The 23,661-nt window shown below is 35.7% G+C and overlaps 1 protein-coding gene across 6 annotated transcripts in view; it reads left to right on the top strand.

The window, feature by feature from the left end:
* fhit (fragile histidine triad diadenosine triphosphatase) overlaps positions 1 to 23,661 on the top strand; it is a 321,633-nt gene that overhangs the window by 245,128 nt on the left and 52,844 nt on the right. For all 6 annotated transcript variants that reach the window (XM_058790640.1, XM_058790641.1, XM_058790638.1 and 3 more), the window contains 2 exons: positions 8,720 to 8,865; positions 11,025 to 11,054. In XM_058790640.1, coding sequence (XP_058646623.1) covers positions 8,720 to 8,865; positions 11,025 to 11,054 — 176 coding nt within the window. The remainder of the gene's footprint in view (positions 1 to 8,719; positions 8,866 to 11,024; positions 11,055 to 23,661) is intronic.

Genomic DNA, 23,661 nt, shown 5'->3' on the forward strand with positions numbered 1-23,661 from the left:
TGAGCAAGTTCATGGATCAGAGCCTCAAAAAATCCACCTTGGAATTAGGATGCTGCATTTTCAGGCGAGCGGTGATACCTACCCTGCGGTATTAGCCTACCTACTCTCTGACGGCTGAACGCTAGTGAGCTTTTGTCACCTGCTTTTCTAATAATCTCTGTATGCAGATGTGTCCCATATGTGCTCTCGCAAATGATAATGTTTTATTAGATAGTAAAAGTTTTCTGTCACCTTGCACGCCCCTGTTCTCTCACGAAGTGGCGTATTCGGAGATTTTTTCTGACAGAGAATGATGGTTGCTTTTGGATTAGCTATTAGAATGGGAAAGGATTTGCTTTGCAAAGGCCATTTTGTTTCTAGATACACAAACCAAAGTTTTGACTGTTAGCATAAAGTCTCTGTAATCTAGTGTGGTTTCTCAAATGCTATATGGGCTAACATGCACTGATATGTTGTTTACTTATTGTCAGCTGCTTCAAACCAAATGACTACCCTGTGAAAGATCCATCTTTAACCCATCTAACCTGGATCTTGTTTAGATTTCCAGAGTGGTGAGGATGTATTGATGGCTGGTTTTAAGGACAGTTTCCAGTTCGTCATGCTAGGAAATGAGTTAAGGTTAATCTTATACTGATTAAACCAGTTAATCTTATACTGATTAAAACCAGCAAACCAGTTTAGGCTCCTCACACTGATGGAAATGTTAGTCTGTAAATTCCTTCGCATCCAGACAGCCAATCAGATCGGAATCAGCAGATTTTACCTCCTTAAACACTGTACATATCAAGTTCCAACCCATAATTTGGGGGTGGGGGGGATCTTTAAAGAGATAGTTCACCCAGACATTTAGTCGTCATTTACTCACCATCATGACTTTTTCTGATGTGAAGGGTGAGTTCCGCTTAATGTGAAAGTTGTTGTTTTGAAATCCTTGCAATGCAATGAAATTTGAATGTCAGCTAATGCCAAACACCATTGTTTCAGAATATGTGCATAAACTAATGAGATCACACTGTAGTTTTTTTTTTTTTTTTTAACAAAGAACAGCTTGCATTTAGGTATATTCTTTATAAAAAGCAAACAAATGGCTGCTGAAGGCTTAGAATGTAGTTCATAGAGTTTAGAATAGTGATTGACTGACACATTGCCATATTTTTCCTGTTTAGTTAATAGTTGACTTATTTTGACAGCCCTCAGATTACCGTAGACTGAGTGATCACTGAGTGCACTGTTACAGCATTTATTTCATGTTTTGAAAAATTACTTTATTTGAGAAAAGTACTATAATGAGAATTCAACAATTCAGTTTCTACATTGATTCACGTGAATTGTCTGATTATTGTTATTTTTTATTTAATGTTATGTGAAATAAATATTTGTCATTGCAATTAATTTTCATATCCTAATTCTTATTCTTATTATTTTATGATTTATTATCTAATTAAAACAGTGACATATAATATACAGTGAGCCACACTGCTCTCTAACATTCCAGATCAGCCATCTAAAAAAAAATAAAATAAAAAAATAAATAAATAAGAATAAGAAAGAAAAACTTTTGTATTTTATTTTGTTTTGGCACAGAAGAAAGTAAATCATACAGGTTCCTCCAACATCATTTTTATTTTTGGGTGAACAAAATAATGTAGACACAGGCAGCCATTATTGTGATTTCTTATTAAGAGATTTCTCATCAGGGTCCTGATCATCATCCTGATTTATTTTGCTATAATGACATACTGACTTAACATTTGTCAAATTTTCACATTTTTGATCCCCTTAATTTATTGCAAAAACACACGCGCTCTCCAATACACGGTGGGAGTAGACAGACAATTTCCTCCCAATTTCAGGAAAACATCAAATTGTCAATACTGTAATCAAAACTATAAAACAAATTTCCTGTTTGTTGTCCCCCCTAAGTTGAAATGTGATCTACGCTCCTGCCAGAACATAAACCGCCTCTCTCTTTTGCCTGGCATGCTGTTTAATTGCCCTGTTTCTTTTTGATAGGTATAATTACTGTTTGTGTGCTTGTGTTTGCATCTGTACAGAGGGTAGACGTAACTGTATGGTGCGAATGGCACATAAAATATAATGACCACACCAGGCTTTTGAATTAGTCTAAGCTTATATTAAAACATTTAGATGATTGATGCCATAAAAGTTAGGAGCTTTTGATTGCAGCGATTCTTACCGCAATTAAAAAGCCATTTGTCTGCAATGACTGTTTTTGCAATGAGGACAACACAAAATGATGGCAGGTATATTGAAGAGCCAGTCTGGTGGGTTGATAAGTAAAAGAGCGACGTCTACTCTACATATCTTGCCTTCTCTTGTATTTCTGGGCATCTTTGAAATTCTGAAAAGATGCTTTGCTAAAAAAGCCCTTTGCCAGCAGTTCTGTCACTCTAGCGGGCGGCTAGCGAGTTTTGGCCGGCTTAGGAGGCCTGTAATAAGGCAGACAGGCTGGATTGGTAGCTGTGTGTGAGATCTCTTTGTTCTGACAGTCCTGTTGTTAGGGTGTGAGGCGAATAAAGGCAGTTTGATTCATTTTTCCCCTGCTGGGTTCATCACAGGCTAAAAGACTGTCTGTATTGCTCAGTCGTGTCCTGCTTTTTTTGTGTGTCCAAAATAGCCCTATTAAGTGTCAAAACTTGAGCTGGAAGGGAAAAGGAAAGCAAAAATGGGAGAAAATAGTCCTGTCTTACCTTACACACCTTCACACCCTTTATTTTTAAGCCTCATCGCTATTTTCAGAGGAGAAAACGAATACACAAGCAAACAAATGCTAGACACGCTATGCCATAAGGACAGAAGAACACCACATGCAAAGTCAAAGGCCGTGGAGTCCCTCTGTTAATTGTCTCATCAGCACCGATGGGTCACGCTGCTCTGAAATGATGAGGTGGGGACTTCCTGTGTTCCATCTTGGTCACATTTAGCACTGTATTGACTCCCTGACCAGCTCTTCAGCACACATTACTGGATCCTGAGCCCAGGGTCCTATTCTATCAGAGAGGTCACGTTCCCTGCGCTAAGTGCTAATTGTTGCATTAAATTTCACCCTGTTGCCTGCCATGGCTACTACCATGTTCATTTCCTGCTAGCCGCTTAGCTCCCGAATGTGATTTCGAGGGCTAATTAGGGATTTGCGATTCAATGATGTTTGTAGTGGTGTCTCTGTTTATTTATTTACTTGGCTTCCTCTTTATGTGGTTATCGTTCGATCACATTATGCAGCTGCTCAGAGCTGTGATTCATTTGTAGATGTGTCAACGTTTCAGTAGTATAAGGTTGAAGGGCAGATGTTTGAAAGGATACATTAGCAAAGGTAAACCTGTAAAACCTGTAAACCTGCGAAGACAAAGAGATGAAAGCAGTCAAATAACTGCTATGACTGAGAATAATGGCATTGATCTGATATTGTCATGCATCTCTGGGCGATCATGAGAGCAGTCAAACTACAGTCAAAAAACTACTTTTCATGGTGTGGGTGAGAAATTAAAATTGTTATTATATGAACTCTTCTGACATGAACAATAGCACTGTAGTTGTTGTGTAACTTAAATTACCTTGAATTGAGGCTGTATTAGGGCTGTCGGTTTAACCCGTTAACTTAATTAATTAGTTAATTGGCCCTGCCCCTAGACCTGTACGTCATCTTACATTTCTTACTGTCGACTGTTAACAAATATGATGCAGGGCAAAAACCCCATGAATGCAGTTATGCCCTACAATTCAAGATATTGGGCCAAAAAAATGCACCTGTATGAGTTTTTGTCTCATATTTATATTGCATGATAAGATATTGCATGAGCAAGGAGAGCAATATCACACGAGTGTTGTTTTTGTCAGGAATAGCACAAGTGCAAATGTAATTTTATTCAACAGTTAAGTAAATAAGAAGTCAATATTGTGTTTTTGCTCAGTTTTGTCAACAAAAATATTGCCTATAAAGCCACCGCAGAACTTTTGGGCATCTGTGAGCAACATAGTGGTGTTTGGTTTCTGAATAAATCCTTGCTTTGAACAAATGGTCTGAACCAGTGAAACAAAGACTCATTTGAGAGAGCTGCTCACTTAATTCCTGAATGAATCAGCTGTTTGAATGAATCAAATGAATGAATGACTTACATATATTTACCACCACCTACTGGCAGGTGTAGTATCTTCTTTAAAGTCATTTAAATAAATAAATAAATAATAATCTGTCATCATTCACTCATGCCATTTCAAATATGAATGACTGACTTTCTTTTGCGCAGTATAAAATAAGGTATTTTGAAGACTGTTGGTAACAAAGCTGTTTTGTTGAGACTGAGATGTTTCTCTAATCATCTTCTTTTATGTTATGCAGCACCATGTAGTGCTGTGAAAATAAATCGATGCATCGTGAATCGAGCAATGATTCAGCATCGATTCTGAAGTTTTCCGAATGCATCATGATTCTTTATCGAGTCGATTCTGAGCTAAGTTTTGAACAGCAGATGGCACTGCATGCTTTAGAAAAAGCCGCACTCTGCTTGTTTCCAAATCCTTACAAACACTTGAACCTAAAATAATCATTCCTAAAATTCGAAAAAGTTGAAGCGAATTACAAGGGTGTTCACAGTGGGCTGTTTACATTGATCTCACATCATAAAAGCATTCTGAGCCGAGGTGAAATTACATGACTCAGCCAAACGCACAAGTGCTCTTCATCACTCTTCTTCATGAGCGTTTGAGTGTGCGGATAAAAACTAGATTAGAGAGCCATCTGCTGTTAAAATCTATGTTCAGAATCGATTCCAAAGAGAATTGCGATGCATTCGGAAAATCTCAGAATCGATCCACGAATCGATTCTGCATCGATTACAGCCCTAGCCCCATGTAATTAATTAGATTAAAAATTGTAATTTACTTTTAATTGATTTTTTATTTTACGTCCAGCCTAGTCTTACAACCAGGTGTACGTCAAGCTGGTGCAATTGGCCCTATGTGCCTTTCTGTGCAAGCAATGTAAGATATAAAAAATGAAAATAAATATAATATTAAAAAAAAGAGAGACAGAAAATTATTCACTGCTCTTGACTGAACAACTTTAGTAACTTTAATAAGAATTAATGTATATTTAATTAATACGGTAAAGGCTATGCAGTGTTTTATTTGAGTACTTTATTCAGTTTCTCTATAGTAGAGTTTGCCTCCCGGCAAAGAAATATAATAATAATAATAATAATAATAATAATAATAATAATAATAAAATCAAGAGCCAGAACATGTAAACTGTTAAGACTAGCTACAGTAATATCAATGTCAGGTAAGATTACTCACCTTCATTTCTGCACTCAACTACATAATGTTTTAATTAGCCTACGTATGTAGGTTTACGAAAACTAAACAGTTGCAGTTGTTGCAGTTGATGTTATAGTTTATGACTATACGCAATGCCCGCATGCAGAGTATGTGATCTCTGCAATGCCCAGATGCACAAAACACACCCTCCCACCTCTCTAATAAACACAGAGGTGTTAGTCCCGTCCAAATTGGTACATGGATTCACATACATCGGGTGATAAGACCTGTAACTCAAACGTTGTTTAGAAAATTAGTCCCATCCTAAAGACCCTACATATACCACCAAAATGACAGTCTGTAAAAATGACCAGACCTCAGATCAGCAATACTAGTTCCTCAAAGAAACAGTTAACATATCAGGCCAAACAGCCATCTTCTTTCCTATTCTTCCTATTCCTTCATCTTCTTTGTTGAAGCAAATGCATTTTTTTTTCATCCCTAGTGATATGTGCATGTAGCCCACACTGGGGTGAAAGACACCAGTTAATATGGCATCTGATTGCATTCCAGCAAGTTTTACATGAAAGCCAAGGAAACAGATCTTGTGTAACTTTCACGGAGACTCCTGGGATGAATTCAGCTCTAATGTGACCATTATGCTGTGAGCAGCCTAATGTACTCATGTAGTGTAGTCCTTCAAACAGTATGATGAATTTCTGTCTGGCTGTAAGAATGAATATGAATGTAAGAATGTATTTGAGTTTTGATTTAAGATATATATACACATTTTTTATGAGTAAATAACTTGCAGACCCCATGCTGATATACTATACTATGTATGAACAAAAAATAAAAATAAAAATAATAAAGAGTCTAATAACTCATTCTGCATCCATTTACTGCAGAATTCATATCAGCAAGGTTAATATCCAGTTTTTTTCTTCCAACTCTGAACCTAAGTTTCAGTAGCTTACAGAGTTTATAAAATTGTTTTGTAAGAATATCTCACTGTTTGTGGAGAATCAAATGGCTATTGATCTCATGACCTGAGAGGGAGAGAGAGAGGGAAGATGGTTTTCAGTCTTTGCAACTCTACTGTAAGAGTCTACTTTAATGAAGTATCAGAGATGCCTGCTGGCGTTATGTTGCATCATTCACCTTTAATTTTGAGAGCACGCCCTACTGTTGTCAAAGAAAGTCTTCCTGCTGGAGATACACTATATAGAAAGTATTTGGATACCTGACTATTAGACCAACAGGGACAATGTATGCCTGTTCATCCAGTAAAGCAATGATTTTCAAACTTTTTTAAGAGCAACCCTTTTTTCTTTTTTTTTCTTTTTTTTAATTGATGCAACCCATAAGTTTCCACGCCCCGAAACTTTGCAGCATGTAAAATAAATAAATAAAAATCAGATTCTGAATGGATTAGATATCCAAGAAAGCATGCACAGAGCGCTCTTTATATAATCACTAAAAAAGCTGTCACTCATTTCAGTTTATTGCAGTCTCACAAAGTTCTTTTATAATCAAAGAAGTTCTCTACCTTGCACAATGAATCTTTTATTTACATCATTTCTACACTTTGTTATAATGACAGGATTCACAAGCTTGCATAACTCAGCTCTGAACAAAAACTCCAGCGCTTTCAACGGTAAGTGGATTCTAACTTAAACACCTCTGATTGGTTATTGCGTTTAAGAAATCAACAGACATGTCTGTGATTGGCCACATTGTTCAATGCTGCAAAATCACGTTTTAAATAAGAAACCTTTGGAGTTGGCACAATGAAGTCAGGCAAATGAGGTTCTCCTGACATCCACCAAACACTGACTCGCCCATCAGACTACCAAACAGAGAAGATCTAATTTTTCATTCCACAGAACAGGTTTCCACTGCTCTAGAGTCCAGTGGTGTCATGCTTTACACACTCCATCCGATGCCTGGCATTGTCTTTGTTGAAGTAAGGTTTGCATGCAGCTGCTTGGCCATGGAAACCCTTTCCATCAAGCTCTCGCCATGCAGTTTTTGTGCTGATTAATGCCAGATAGATCGATCTATCTATCTATCTATCTATCTATCTATCTATCTATCTGTCTGTCTGTCTGTCTGTCTGTCTGTCTGTCTGTCTGTCTGTCTTAATGTACCTCATGATGTGCATCTGAAGCCTATTTGTTTTATTGTGAAGTTATTTGATTTGCAGTGGAAATGTTTTGGAGTGATTTGTTATGAAGTACGAAGGGCAGGAAGAATAGAATCGAAGCGCTTGGCAAGAAGAAAACAACAATCAAGAAATGAAACGTGCAATATGAGATGTTATGAATCTTTTTTAATAAAAGCTGTTTGGAGTCAAGCAGGGCAGTTGTGAAGGAGGACTCTTCTCTCTGAGCTTTCTCTTTTGAGTGCTGATGCCTATCAGAATCATTCATCCATTTCCAATTCAAATTGGGCCTATCTCTCCCACATCAGAACCATTGATATTCCAATAATTTGTCTGGCACGGAGGGTCTGCTCTATTTTGCTTGTGTAGAAGGATGTGGATTTGTGTGTGGGTTTACATCAGTGTGTATGTGTGCAATATAATCTTATGTTATTAGTATTCAGGGCAGGGACAGAAAAATTCAAGGTCCACAGCTTCTTTCTTCATTCATATGTTCAGTCTGTCCCTGTTTTGTCTTCATGTGGTTATTATAGAGTTTTTCATTTGTCCAGATTAAGTTAGGTGATATTGGCCACTCTGTAATGTTTGTCTTCATCTCTGGAGTGGTAAGAGATTTGTTCTACTCGAATTCTGCAATACCTTTCCATTGTATAACTAAAGAAATCACTTTGTCAGTTAAAGGTGAATTTGTTATAAAGCTCAAAGGAATGTTCAGTCTTGTAAATACAACTTAACTGTTGTACAACTTACTGTAAATGCAACTTAAAGGAATATTCCAGATTCCAATACAAGTTAAGCTAAGCTATAGATTTACAGTCTTTGCAATGGCACACACTGTATAAAAGTTCCTAGATCACGTAATTTTCACAACTCACAACTTTCACAACTCACAGACTCATTTTCATTCCGGTCTAAATTTAAATGTACAGTCTACAGGTCAAATTTTTGGAGTGTGTGTTTGTTTTTGTTTTTGTTAGATTATTATTATTATTATTATTATTATTATTATTATTATGGTATTATTTATTATTATTATTCTTCTTTTTTTTTAATCCAGTTCATGGTTTTAGGCATTACACTGCCATGGCATTACTTCACTTAGAAAACATTACTAAGCAAATTTCCACACTAAAATCATATTAGCATGCATATTGCTTATAACTTGTGGCTTTATTTTCGAAAGAGTGAAATATGTTTGTTTACTGGAACCCAAATTTGTGCAGTAATGTGTATTTTCCTCATTTCAAATGTTTTTCCCTTGACAAGCTCATCTTACAGATGTTCTAGTTTGTCCTCTTCGTGTCGTTGAGAGATTCCGAGACCTTCGTCCTGATGAGGTGGCAGATCTGTTCATGACCACACAGAGAATAGCCGATGTGATTGAGAAACACTTTCAGGCATCCTCCCTAACCATCGCCATTCAGGTATACAAGATTACACAGCTGTACTGTATGGTGATCTAGTCTTCCTCGATGTAAATAAATAAATAAATAATTTATATATATATATATATATATATATATATATATATATATATAATGACAACTCTCGGAGGGATTGACATTCTAATGTACATGACAATGTTAATGTATTTGGTCTTGGCGGAATACCTCTGCTACGCTGCTGCTGCTGTGGCAGAGCAAGTACTGAGACTTGCTACTGCCAGTAGATCCACAACATAATGCTGTGAGCATGTAAGAAATACTGCTGCTGCAAATAACATACATGAAATAAGCCCCCATAGCATACAAGAATCACCTCGTAGCAGATCTATACAGGTGGAGCTGGGGAAGCTGCAGGGTTTCTGAAGCACGCTGCGAACTGCTACAACAAGCACTAGTCATATATTTGAATGTTGAGCAGAGAGCTCATTGGCTACCGATACAGGAGAGAACCAATCAGCTGTGCCATGTGATAATGATGTCATTAGGTCAGATTGAGTTACTGCGACATCATGCCAGTTTCATGCCAGAACTCTGTATATATATGTGTGTATATATATATATATATATATATATATATATATATATATATATATATATATATATATATATATATAATTGCATTAGATACAAAATATAAAACCAAGTGGCATGTACATGTATGTATATATTTAATTGTTGGATTGTTTAACTTTGCTGTAAAAGATATATCACAATTGTTATAGCTTTCTCAAGTTGAATAATGACAATCAGTGGACTTGAGAAACTTTTGTTTACTTGATTATCTATACTTTTTAGAAAAAAAAAAATTTTTTTTTAAATTTATCAACATGACGTTCTTAAGGAATGCTTATTTGTTCATCTCTCAGTCATCATTGCATTGCAATGCGTTATGTTTTGCCCCACAATAAAAACTACAACTTCAGCTTTGATCATAATTCTGAGCTTTTAAATATCATTTTACAGGCATATTATTGGGAAACATAGACTGACGACTTTTATATTTTATGTCTGTTATACTGTTATAAAGATCTCAGTGATTTACATTCACCAAATATTATAATTTCATCTTGATTTTTGTCTATATAAATGACAAATTGCATATTTTTGTTCAGTTTGGCCTTCTAAATAAATCTTCGAGTATGAAGTCCATATTTTCACTGCATCATACAGCCTTAAAGATGTATCAAATATGATACAAATATGAAAACAGATTTGTAAACTGAGTATGATTTAATATGTTAGGCTTTACACCCTAAAATAAATGGCTCTTGGTTTATAAATAAACTCGTATTTCTTTCTCGCCTCAGTATGTGACTTTGTAACAGATATATTTTGTATGCTAATTTCAAACGGTTACCTGTTTCAAAACACAAACCAACAAAAGAAAATTATTTAATTTATCGGACAAGAGAGAATAATCAATATCCTTTGCTGCAGGAGTTGATATGAGATTAGATTCGCTTGCTTTCATGAAATAGTGAAAGGCCGTTCTACAGATAAAACTCTCTTTCTGAAAAGGTGATGCATCTGAGGTGTTTAATTTTCTTGTGGAAATGAAAAATGAGAATACTAAATAAATATCTAAACTTTTTATATTTTATTTGCACTTGTGTAAGACCTGCAAAATAGTTGGTATATTCATTTTTTTTTTTTTTTTTTTGCAGTGTGTGTGCGGGGTTCATTGCTAATTTAATTTACATATAATGATAAATTATATATCTAATTTAATTGTACAGTATATATTATAGTACAATTTATATACATTCTATAATAATACAATCTATATAATTGCTAAATTCTACAGTTATATAATTAGTGTTATTATTTAACTCATCATTAACTATTTATAATTATAAATTTCACCTTTTTTTCAACTTTATTCGCATAACTTTGTATAATTCTGAACAACCTTCAATCCTAACAATTAAACATATTTGAATTTAAAACATAATTTAAGTATCTCTCATCTCAAAAGCATTAAAAAAAGGTGGAGAGAAAAAAAAAAAAATAATGAGGCACTTTGACACACACATGGTCACGTGAAAGTGCAGCGATTCATTTGAAATTAAAATGCTACTGAATTATTGACAGAGGTATTCCTGAATTCCCAACTAATTATCTGCTTCTGTTCCCAATAGGACGGACCTGAGGCAGGACAGACGGTGAAGGTAGGGTCTTAATAAGCGCTCCCTCTAAATTTATCATGAGGCTTCTGTGACACTTATCTTGTATTAAATAATAATTGTATTTCATTTACAGTTCTAAACCCTTTGAGCATGTCAATTATGCATGTGTCTGGTTTAAAATGCTTTGTCCATATCTTGTGGGCATTGTGACGGCTGACTGCACGTTCAGAAAGTTCTTCGGTGTCTGACTTTGCCTAAAGCTGTGCTCGGGGCCACTAGTGAAATGTGGAGATCTCATCTGGATTTCCTTCTTCCAGTGTGTGCGTTCGAATAAGTTTTCTTGATACCTGTGAGAAAGTGCAGCAGATGTGTTTAATAGACTTTTTGTGCATTTGCTGCAGCGGTTAATTGAGGACCAGAGTCAATTTATATCCTTTATGTAGTTTTTTTATAAATATTTTGAATCAGATTTGTATTTTATTTTAGCTAAAGTTGTAGTCCTTTTATTGTGCATTTTTGTCATTTTTATAAAAAAAAAAAAAAAAAACTGTTGCTTAATTTAATTTTAGTTATTTTGATACTTGAAGTCAAAAGGAACAAAAATGAGAAAAGTAGCTGCAACTAGCTGAAATAAAGTTTAATAATATATATATATATATATATTTTGCTTCAGTTAATGTTTTTTTTTTGTTTTCTTTTAAGTAATTTAAATGATTTTATGGTTTTTAGTTGTAGATTTAGTTAATAGTTCTACATAATGATAAAACCTGTATTTATCTATTATAAAATATGAAATATTCTCTATATATAATATAAATATCAAATAATACAAATATAATACAAATTCTTGGTTTTTGAGATTTGATTCCATCTGATATTTTTCTGAGTAAAATATTAAATGATAAAAAAATGCAAGATGGGACATTGTTGTAGGGCTGAAAAATAAAGTTGTTTCAGAGTCTAAACAAAATGTAACACTTTGCTGACAAACAATATTACAAATGCAATCTTTTTTTCACAATTAATAATGTGCACTGGCTCATGCACAGTAACTCCAGGGATGTTTATTAAGAACAAAACAAATGACAACAACCTTTTGTCTGTACCCATACAGCCCGAGCAGCTGAGCTGGTGATTTTGAGTGATTTTTGTGGCCTTTCCACATTTGCTGTACTACTTTGTGCGCATTATCTAATTGAATCCATCAGTTACATTGTCTTTCATGTGTGAAGTCATATTTAATTGCATGTGGTAAGGCGTATTAATTATGCATGTATAGCAGCTTCCGCGAGAGCAGTCTGGCTGTGGCCTGAGGTGTGGAGCTGTATTAAAATGGCAGTAGTGTTAATTATGTTAATTGCGGTGGGACTGGACTGAATTCCAATGCCTCTTGACAGAATTCCAATGTTTCTCGTTGGATTCTGGAACATGAGCAACCCATTCTCCTTTGAACAGTAGAGCAAGTTACTTTTAGTCGATTAGTTGGCTTAAAATGACAGTCAAAGAAAGAAACTCAGCATTGCTTCCCCAATATAAACATCTTTCAATTTTCTTTTTTTTTTTTTTTAATTTGTAAAGTCACTTTAATCACAGCCAAAAAAATGGCTTTTCATTTGAGTGTTATTATAGAGGTCTTAAAATAAGTGGCATGTTTTCCTCAGTCTAAGCGCCAGCTCTTCAGAAAATGAAAGAGCTGTTAGAATTTATCCTCCTTAACAAGCACATTTAAGTCAATATCATAGCATTTCACTGATAGGCGCTCATTTAAAAGCACAGGCTTCTATCTACACTGTTATCAGTATTTGTTATGTCTAAGAGCCTAGAGTTCTTGATGAGAGGTCAGGTTTTGCGGAATGAGAAAGCCACTGAAGGCTTTTATCATAGCATCTATAATCAGCTTTCAGTACAGACTTAAAGTTCAAGATTAAGATTTTATTTACAAAAGGAAAGTTAGATAGCAACAGACCCCAGAAAGGCACCTTCAGATGCCACCCAGTGTGGATTTCATTTCAACTTTGGGGGAACACACTGCTTGAGTGTCCTAGGAAATGACGAAAATTTTGTGGAAGGAAAAAAAGTCCATTGTCTATTATCAGCTCTGTAGCAATGTATGAAGCACTGCTCACACAGAAGTCATTATCAAACCAAGCAACTTTCTGTTGGTTAATGCAAAAAATTCACATGACCAGCTGCACCCTATGAGAAATCTGTATGGGGAAATCTTTCGTCCTCTTGTGAAACTGTTGATCGTGTGAATTGCTAATAAATTGGCTGAAAATTCGCTGAACAATGGTAAATGTGACTGCATATTTAAACCACGTATTCAAGCAATTCACCCCAATTTCCATCATCAGTTTATATCTTTCAAAACCTGCATGACTTTCTTCTGTTAAAAAGATTAATTTAGTGTCCAAACTGAGCGCTTTCTAACAGTGAAAGTGACTCATTATGGCTTTTGACTTTTTAAGCAAAAATGTAATAAAATTATTTCACTATTGCATTAAGAAAAATAAACTTAAATGTGCAGTGTGTAATATTGACAGCTAGTGGTTGAAATGGGTATTGCTGTCCAAATTCAAGATTCTATGCCAGATTGAGGACACGCAACAGGAATGAGCGAAATCGACCCTTCGCACAGGGCTTAATTGACATGCGATCTGACCAGTCATAACGCCAAATCCACCATTTTGTCCAACAAATAAACCAGACAGAATAGTAGATTAACTTTGGTGGACTTAAACTTGAAAAATGGTGTGTATTGACATTTTTCCACGGTTTAAATAAAATACCTTCTGATGTTCATTCATGTTTATTTCGTGCGTAATTTAAGTAATTATGAAAAGATGATCAGTTCATGTGCTGCTTGAACTGAGATGCAACAGCAATCTGTTATGATGCATTAAAGAACCACAAAATGGTATTAATTGTTTGAATTTCTTCACTTGAACTTGAAGGCTGAGACTTTTGTATCATACCAGGGGTAGCCTGCTCTGTCTTGTCTGTTGGCATGTTGTCAGTTTCCTCTTTGCTCTGCGATGTATTTTTCACTATACGTGAGAACATGTTGTGTGGCGTAAGAGCAGCATAGCTTGTCGGACATAACAACAGTAACTGAGAGGGGCAGGTCTTTGGGAAGGCTCAATTACAATGGAAGGTGACCAGCCACAGTGTTAGTTGATGAGTTGATTTACAGGTGCTGGTCATATAATTAGAATATCATCAAAAAGTTGATTTATTTCACTAATTCCATTCAAAAAGTGAAACTTGTATATTATATTCATTCATTACACACAGACTGATATATTTCAAATGTTTATTTCTTTTAATTTTCATGAAAGTCAAAAATCAGTATCTCAAAATATTAGAATATTTACATTTGAGTTTGAATAAATGACCATCCCTACAGTATAAATTTTGGGTATCTCTTGTTCTTTGAAACCACAATAATGGGGAAGACTGCTGACTTGGCAATGATCCAGAAGACGAACATTGACACCCTCCACAAAGAGGGTAAGTCACAGAAGGTCATTACGGAAAGGTGAAGCTGTTTACAGAGTGCTGTATCAAAGCATATTAAATGCAAAGTTGACTGGAAGGAAGAATTTGGGTAGGAAAAGGTGCACAAGCAACAGGGATGACGCAAGCTTGAGAATACAGTCAAGCAAAGCCGATTCAAACACTTGGGAGAGCTTCACAAGGAGAGAACTGAAGTTGGAGTCAGTGCATCAAGAGTCACCACGTTCAGACGTCTTCAGGAAAAGGGCTACCAAGCCACTTCTGAACCAGAGACAACGTCAGAAGCATCTTAACTGGGCTGTGGAGAAAAAGAACTGGACTGTTGCTCAGTGGTCCAAAGTCCTCTTTTCAGATGAAAGTAAATTTTACATTTCATTTGGAAATCAAGGTCCCAGAGTCTGAAGGAAGAGTGGAGAGCACAGAATCCATGTTGCTTGAAGTCCAGTGTGAAGTTTCCACAGTCAGTGATGATTTGGGCTGCCATGTCATCTGCTGGTGTTGGTCCACTGTGTTTTCTGATGTCCACAGTCAACGCAGCCATCTACCAGGAAATTTTAGAGCACTTCATGCTTCCTTCTGTTGACAAGCTTTATGGAGATGCTGATTTCATTTTCCAGCAGGACTTGGCACCTGCCCACACTGCCAAAGGTACCAAAAGCTGGTTCAATGACCATAGTGTTACTGTGCTTGATTGGCCAGCAAACTCGCCTGACCTGAACCCCATAGAGAATCTATGGGGTATTGTCAAGAGGAAGATGAGAGACACCAGACCCAACAATGCAGAAGAGCTGAAGGCCACTATCAGAGCAACCTGGGCTCTCATAACACCTGAGCAGTGCCACAGACTGATCGACTCCATGCCGCTCCGCATTGCTGCAGTAATTCAGGCAAAAGGAGCCCCAACTAAGTATTGAGTGCTGTACATGCTCATACTTTTCATTTTCATACTTTTCAGTTGGCCAAGATTTCTAAAAATCCTTTCTTTGTATTGGTCTTAAGTAATATTCTAATATTTTGAGATACTGATTTTTGACTTTCATGAGCTGTAAGCTCTAATCATCAAAATGAAAAGAAATAAACATTTGAAATATATCAGTCTGTGTGTAATGAATGGATATAATATACAAGTTTCACTTTTTGAATGGAATTAGTGAAATAAATCAACTTTTTGATGATATTCTAATTATATGACCAGCACCTGTATCTGCCATAGCTCGCTTCCATGGTTGCAATACGCTGTGTTTTCTGATGACTGGCATCCCTGGGTGTCTACATACTATTGGGTATTGGGCAATGGGCGGAATCAAATAGATTTAAAAAAAATAAATAAATAAAAATAACTGGCTGTCAAAAAATACAGTGCCTCCAATTTACATACAGTACCTATAATGTTATTACCTTTTAATTTTGTACGCATAAAGTACATTCATTACGAGCGTATATATTCAAAATTATTTTCTATGTTTACAATTAATTGTAATTGTCCTCCCAATTTATTTTACTGTACAAGTCACATCTTAGCCTTGACATTGCTGTGTATTCTGTAAGGATCAAATTATGAACAAGTTATTTCAGGGAAAATAGATAAATATTTACAGGAAAAGGAAACAACAGCAACCTGCTAATTACATTTCCTTGATCTTCTCACTTATGCACATTTATCTGTGGCAAATTGGCATGACTGAAGTCATTATATTGGTTTACTCAAGGTCTTGTGACTCATCAGGATGGGTTTGTGTAAACAGAATTGGCAACACACTGAGACAACATTCCCTCAGGATTAAGAGGTTCGAATAAATATGCAGCCATTGGCAGTGTCTATTAAACAAAATGGATTTTGTTTTATTTTATTTTATGATATTTAGTTATTGAATTTTTTTTTTATTATTATTGAATGTCTTGCAATAAAATTCTGAACTCCTTTGGTTTGGAAATGCTTTTTTTTTTTTTTTTTTAAGCATAAAAAGGCAAATAAAAGAGCAAAACAGGGAAAAAGATGTTGGGCAGCTCCATAAATATTCACTAGTGCTTAATGGATGGGTTTGGAAGATGTTGGTCCTCCTGTCTATTTGTTGGTGTTGTTAATGTTGCTTTTTCCCCTCCATCTCATCTCCCTCATGCTCATTAGCCCCACACAGCACGCTGGGAACATCAATCCTCCCCAGCAGAGAAAAACAGCAATGCTGTCATTCGATTAATGGCAATGCTCGAGTTCCAGCCCGCTACCAAAGACCCATTCTAAATCACTACTTCTGCCCACAACAGCACTGCAGAATGGAATTCAGGTTGATCCGTTTGGCTGAGGTTTCCGGAGCTCTTGCTTGGTTAAGTTTGCCTGTTACAGTCGATCTGGGATGAAGATGGCTCATTCGAAGCAGATAGTCAGGGTTTTAATTCAGCGGAGAGGCCAGCTGCCTTCTTGCCTGACCAGTTTCTAAATCATGTATAAAATAAGCACCATGAATTATTGATTGCCCCAAAGTCTCGCAGTCAGGACAGTTTAGAGGCTGATTTGATGTGCCTTGAAAAATGCCCCCAAACAGAGCTTGTGTAAAATGGTGAAAAAACGATCGCACGTTTTCCCCGCGGAGCCTCTTTTAATCTTTATTTTTATTTGCCAATTTAATAACTCAAGCTATTTTTCAGCTGATGTGTGCTTGCAATAAGATGGTGTAGATTGTCAATACAAAAGTGGTCAAAGAGAAATGGATTTCAGATTTTTTTTTTTTTCTCCTAACATCAATGAACCCAATACTCACAAAGCAGTACATTCCTTCTGCCATGGCAAAATTATTCTTATTTTTATTCTTTACACATATGCATACTACCATTTGAAATTATGAATATGAATGTGAATGTGAATGTGAATATATATATATATATATATATATATATATATATATATATTTTTTTTTTATGGTTTTTGAAAGAAGCCTCATCACTTACCCAGGCTACATGTATCAAAATATACAGTAGAAACAGTAGTATTGTGAAATATTATAATTGTAAACAGTTGTTTTCTGTTTTTATTTGTAAATTCTATTCATGACAAATATATTTTCCACAGCCATTACTCTAGTTTTCAGAGTATCACATCTTTGGTGTTCAACTATTATTATTATTGCTCAGTTGATTAATGGCTATTATGTTGAAAATGTTTGTTTTTTTCTTTTTTTTTTTTGTGTTAAAAAAATTAAATAAATTGTGACAATATTTCACAATATTGCTGTTTTTGTTTGTTTTTTTACTGTATTTTTAATCAGTAGTGTATACAAATCAATTAACTGTTACTCGTTCAACATTTTTGGCGTGCTATATTTTAATACATTTATTATATATCAGTTGTTAATATTATAATAATGAAAAAGTAGAATAGTACCAGTGCGAAGAAAGAATGTGTTCTTTGTGTGTGTGTGTGTGTGTGTGTGTGTGTGTGTGTTTTGTTTTTTAAGCTCCTCTCCGCATTGGATTATGGGCAATATACTGTTCTGCGAGATGTACAACAGTTATACACTATAAATCATAATGCATTATGGGTATAAAACTGTGAACTAGAGGGTATAGGGAATCAAATTTTTCAGCAAAATTCAGACTCTCCTCATAACAGACGACAGTATATGGATTTTGGACACAGCTAAAGTCAGTAAAAATACAGTACATATCTGTGGACCTCAAAAAAAAATAAAAAAAATAAAAAAGAAGATGTTCTTAAACCAAGTAGCACACTTTCCATAATTTATAAACTAATTTCAAACATGGAGTTACTCAAAATTAGAACCCTGCCTAGTTGTTTTATGAAAACAGATTATCGCTTGCATATAGCACATCTGCTATGCTAAAGCTCTGGGTCCATTCATCACTCACATTATTGCAATCAGGTGCACCGTGCAGGCAGTACAAGGAGGACAAAAAATGGATCTATGATTGAATAAAGGAGCAGCACTCTATAGAAACGAATACATTTTTACTAACCTCTCTGCCTGGAGCTATATGAAGACAGAAGACAGATCTAAGTATTCATATGGTGAAATTGGGTTTCCGTATACTCTATCTAGCAGAAAACTGGGGAGTGACTTAGGAATTTAGTCATTTGTCTTGCTTTGGATGGTTATTTATCTTGCCTGCAGTGCATGATGGTTCTGAGTTAAAAACTGCTGAGCATATTCATCATTTCTAGCATAACTGAGTTGTGTTTGGACTGTTCTGAGCAACAGCTTGCCATTTATGATGGATTTCTAACTTGTTCCATCTTGAGCGAGGATGTCCATGTTCTGAAGTTTTATTAATCTTAGAATAGATCCATTATGATTTACCAACAGACAGTACTGAGACTATTTTTGATCACATGTGCTGGTTATTATGAACTGAGAGATGACACATGTTGTGTTCCTGGTGTTTAATCATGTTGTTGTGCTTCATGAGAAACCATATCCACAAAATGTATCCCACTGTATGACTGTAGCTTGGTTACACACCTAACCAGAGGTCTTGTTACATTGATCAAATAGCCACTCTTCCACAGCCTTACCTATTCCAAATGTGGAACATTTACCAAATGTTGTTATTTATTTATTTACTTGCTTGCGTACTTATTTGCTGGCCTACATGAAAAATGCTCATGCAAGAACCAATGTGTGCTATATGGAAGTCTGTTTCCACCAGAGGGAACACACAAACAAACAAACAAATTCTTTGTCTCACAGTTCTGACTTTTTTTTTTTTTCTTTTTTTTTTCTGACTTCTCACAATTCTGAGTTTACATCAAATCACAACTGGGCAGAATAACGAGTTTCAAATTTGGAGAACAAAAGTCTGAGTTTATATCTCACTTTTTTCTATATTCCATGCATGGCAGAAACAAAATAACAGAATTGTGAGATGTAAATGCAGAATTGTTAGATAAAAAGCCAACAACGACAATAAAGAAGTGCAATTATGAGGTTTAAATTCAGAATTCAGAGAAAAAAAAGTCATAAACTTTTAATTCTGGTATTTTTTTCTTGCAATTCAAGCTTTTATATCGCAATTCATAAAAAGTCAGAATAGTGAGATAAATAGTGAGGTGTATTTCCTTGGTAGAAACAGGCTTCCATAGTGCTGCTCTAATAATAATAATAATTATTATTATTATTATTCAGTCAGTCAATATTAAATTTAATATGCATGCCAGACATTTTCAACATTGATAATACTAAGACATGGTTCTCAAGCAGCACCTCCTGAGATGGCTTCAGTTTGTTTTGTTTTCTGGATATGTTTGTAATGTTTACATTTATGATAAACTGTTCATAAACCCCTAAAATGACATGGCAGAGCCACACTGTTTTTTTTTTTGGACTGAGCTCTTTGTAGTGTTTTCTGAGATTGCCTTACATTTTGGCCAAAAATGAGGTATATTAAAAGGAATCACAATTTCAGTGCCTATAATTTTGAAATGATATTTGTGTTGACATCGTGCCTATAATGGCCTAAAATGCTTTCCAGCAAGGCAGTATACTAAGGTTTGAGCCAATATAATGCTGGTGGATGACTCTGGGAAAGATGTCTGCTCCTCTAATAGGTAGTTTGGGCTGTGAGCCTCCGTTGCTTTTGACCCCCTATGTCTTAATTGGAGGCCAGCTGTTGGTGACAAAATGCATTTGTCTACTTGTCTGACTGGATTTAACCTAAACAATATAAATAGCAGTGCGGCTATTTTGCACATTTGTTCATCGTCAGAAGCTAATTAAAAGACATCTGTTTTAATTAGAAGAGCGGGCACTTTACAAACCTTTTATTCCAGTAGAAGTTGGTTGCAGCTGCAGATTTTTTATTTTATTTTTTTGTCTCTTTCTCTCCTTTCTTTGTGGAAATCAAGCTTGAAGAAATGTATTCTATGTTTATTAGGTTGATTGAAATCTAAATGACCAAGATGATGAATTGTGAGAGGATAAACACCTCTGAAATTGATACGACTGTATGTCTTGAACCATAGAGGAAAATGAAGAAAGAAAAGAAAAAAGTTTATCTGCTGAACTTTCAGACATCATAATAAAATTCACTATATCAAATAATATGGTACAATTATGAATATAATCAAGTACTTTACAAGTGCTTTAGTATTGTTACAGATTTGTGGTTGTAGTTCAAATTCAATAGAGGTCAGGAGAACGAAGTAGCGTCAACTCACTTTTCCATTTATTACACATTTAGCTGAGACAAAGAAAAAGGGGAAAACTGAGGACTTATAACAGGACGAGAACAAAAGAGCAAACAAGATAATACAAATCAGGTGAGGATGATAAACGATGATTAATGACAAAGACCGGAACAAAACCAAATAAGGGCAAACAGGAAACTAGAAGGGCAGACACGTGACAAGTATAGTCAACACATCAAAATATGTGTTCTGCTTTAAAGCACAACAAAATACTTTAAAATAAAGCTTAACATTTGACAATATTACAAAAGTTCAGTTACAGTAAGTGTGTTAAGAAACATTGTCATGAAAGTGGATTCTCTTTAAATACACTTCAATGACCTTTTTCACTATTATATCACCTACAAAAACTGGAAATTTTCACATTTAATACAATTACGCGCACTTCTTATTCACAGTGGAATAAACAGCTAAAGGTTGTCCGTTAGGCGTATTTACAGTATATACTGCATAATATAGCACATTTTAAAAACATTAAGAATGCTCATTTTCAGTGAAACATTTTATAAGCCAATTCGTTATGCATCTGCCTGAAGATATAATGCTTGACATGCAAACAAAAATGTGTGTGTGAGTGCTGTGGAGTGCTAGAATTAAGCTGCTATATCACAATATGTGACCCTGGACCACAAAACCAGTCTTAAGTGTCAATTTTTCGAAATTGAGATTTATACATAATCTGAAAGCTTTCCATTGATGTATGGTTTGTTAGGATCGGACAATATTTAGCCGAGATGCAACTTTTTGAAAATCTGGAATCTGAGGGTGCAAAAAAATCAAAATATTGAGAAAATTGCCTTTAAAGTTGTCCAAATGAATTCTTAGCAATGCATATTACTAATCAAAAACGTTGTTTTGATATACAGTAGTAAATTTACAAAATATCTTCATGGAATATGATCTTTACTTAATATACAGTGAGGAAAATAAGTATTTGAACACCCTGCTATTTTGCAAGTTCTCCCACTTAGAAATCATGGAGGGGTCTGAAATTGTCATCGTAGGTGCATGTCCACTGTGAGAGACATAATCTAAAAAAAATCCAGAAATGACAATGTATGATTTTTAACTATTTATTGTATGATACAGCTGCAAATAAGTATTTGAACACCTGAGAAAATCAATGTTAATATTTGGTACAGTAGCCTTTGTTTGCAATTACAGAGGTCAAACGTTTCCTGTAGTTTTTCACCAGGTTTGCACACACTGCAGGAGGGATTTTGGCCCACTCCTCCACACAGATCTTCTCTAGATCAGTCAGGTTTCTGGCTTTGAGCTCCCTCCAAAGATTCTCTATTGGGTTTAGGTCTGGAGACTGGTTAGGCCACGCCAGAACCTTGATATGCTTCTTACAGAGCCACTCCTTGGTTATCCTGGCTGTGCTTCGGGTCATTGTCATGTTGGAAGACCCAGCCTCGACCCATCTTCAATGCTCTAACTGAGGGAAGGAGGTTGTTCCCCAAAATCTCGCAATACATGGCCCCGGTCATCCTCTCCTTAATACAGTGAAGTTGCCCTGTCCCATGTGCAGAAAAACACCCCCAAAGCATGATGCTACCACCCCCATGCTTCACAGTAGGGATGGTATTCTTGGGATGGTACTCATCATTCTTCTTCCTCCAAACACGTTTAGTGGAATTATGACCAAAAAGTTCTATTTTGGTCTCATCTGACCACATGACTTTCTCCCATGACTCCTCTGGATCATCCAAATGGTCATTGGCAAACTTAAGTCAGGCCTGGTTTAAGCAGGGGAACCTTCCGTGCCATGCATGATTTCAAACCATGACGTCTTAGTGTATTACCAACAGTAACCTTGGAAACGGTGGTCCCAGCTCTTTTCAGGTCATTGACCAGCTCCTCCCGTGTAGTTCTGGGCTGATTTCTCACCTTTCTTAGGATCATTGAGACCCCACGAGGTGAGATCTTGCATGGAGCCCCAGTCCGAGGAGATTGACAGTCATGTTTAGCTTCTTCCATTTTCTAATGATTGCTCCAACAGTGGACCTTTTTCACCAAGCTGCTTGGCAATTTCCCGTAGCCCTTTCCAGCCTTGTGGAGGTGTACAATTTTGTCTCTAGTGTCTTTGGACAGCTCTTTGGTCTTGGCCATGTTAGTAGTTGGATTCTTACTGATTGTATGGGGTGGACAGGTGTCTTTATGCAGCTAACGACCTCAAACAGGTCCATCTAATTTAGGATAATAAATGGAGTGGAGGTGGACATTTTAAAGGCAGACTAACAGGTCTTTGAGGGTCAGAATTCTAGCTGATAGACAGGTGTTCAAATACTTATTTGCAGCTGTATCATACAAATAAATAGTTAAAAATCATACATTGTGATTTCTGGATTTTTTTTAGATTATGTCTCTCACAGTAGACATGCACCTACGATGACAATTTCAGACCCTCCATGATTTCTAAGTGGGAGAACTTGCAAAATAGCAGGGTGTTCAAATATTTATTTTCCTCACTGTACTAATGATTTTTAGCATAAAAGAAAAATCTCTAATTTTGACCCATACAGTGTCACCATCTGTAACTGGAAATATCTGTTTTATAATATTTCATATTATGGAATTTATTCACAATCTTGCAGCATTTAAAAGGATAGTACACCCAAAGACACTTTATTTACTTACAACATATAACAAATGGGTACTGGAGCTGTCAAGCTGTCAAATTTAGAATGCCGTGGAAAAGTTCATTTATTTCAGTAATTCAACTCAAATTGTGAAACTCGTGTATTAAATAAATTGAATGCACACAGACTGAAGCAGTTTAAGTCTTTGGTTCTTTTAATTGTGATGATTTTGGCTCACATTTAACAAAAGCCCACCAAATTAGAATATGGTGACATGCCAAATAGCTAATCAACTCAAAACACCTGCAAGGGTTTCCTGAGCCGTCAAAATGGTCTCTCAGTTTGGTTCACT

The sequence above is a fragment of the Onychostoma macrolepis genome, chromosome 11 (assembly GCF_012432095.1).
Source record: "Onychostoma macrolepis isolate SWU-2019 chromosome 11, ASM1243209v1, whole genome shotgun sequence".
Classification (NCBI taxonomy): domain Eukaryota; kingdom Metazoa; phylum Chordata; class Actinopteri; order Cypriniformes; family Cyprinidae; genus Onychostoma; species Onychostoma macrolepis.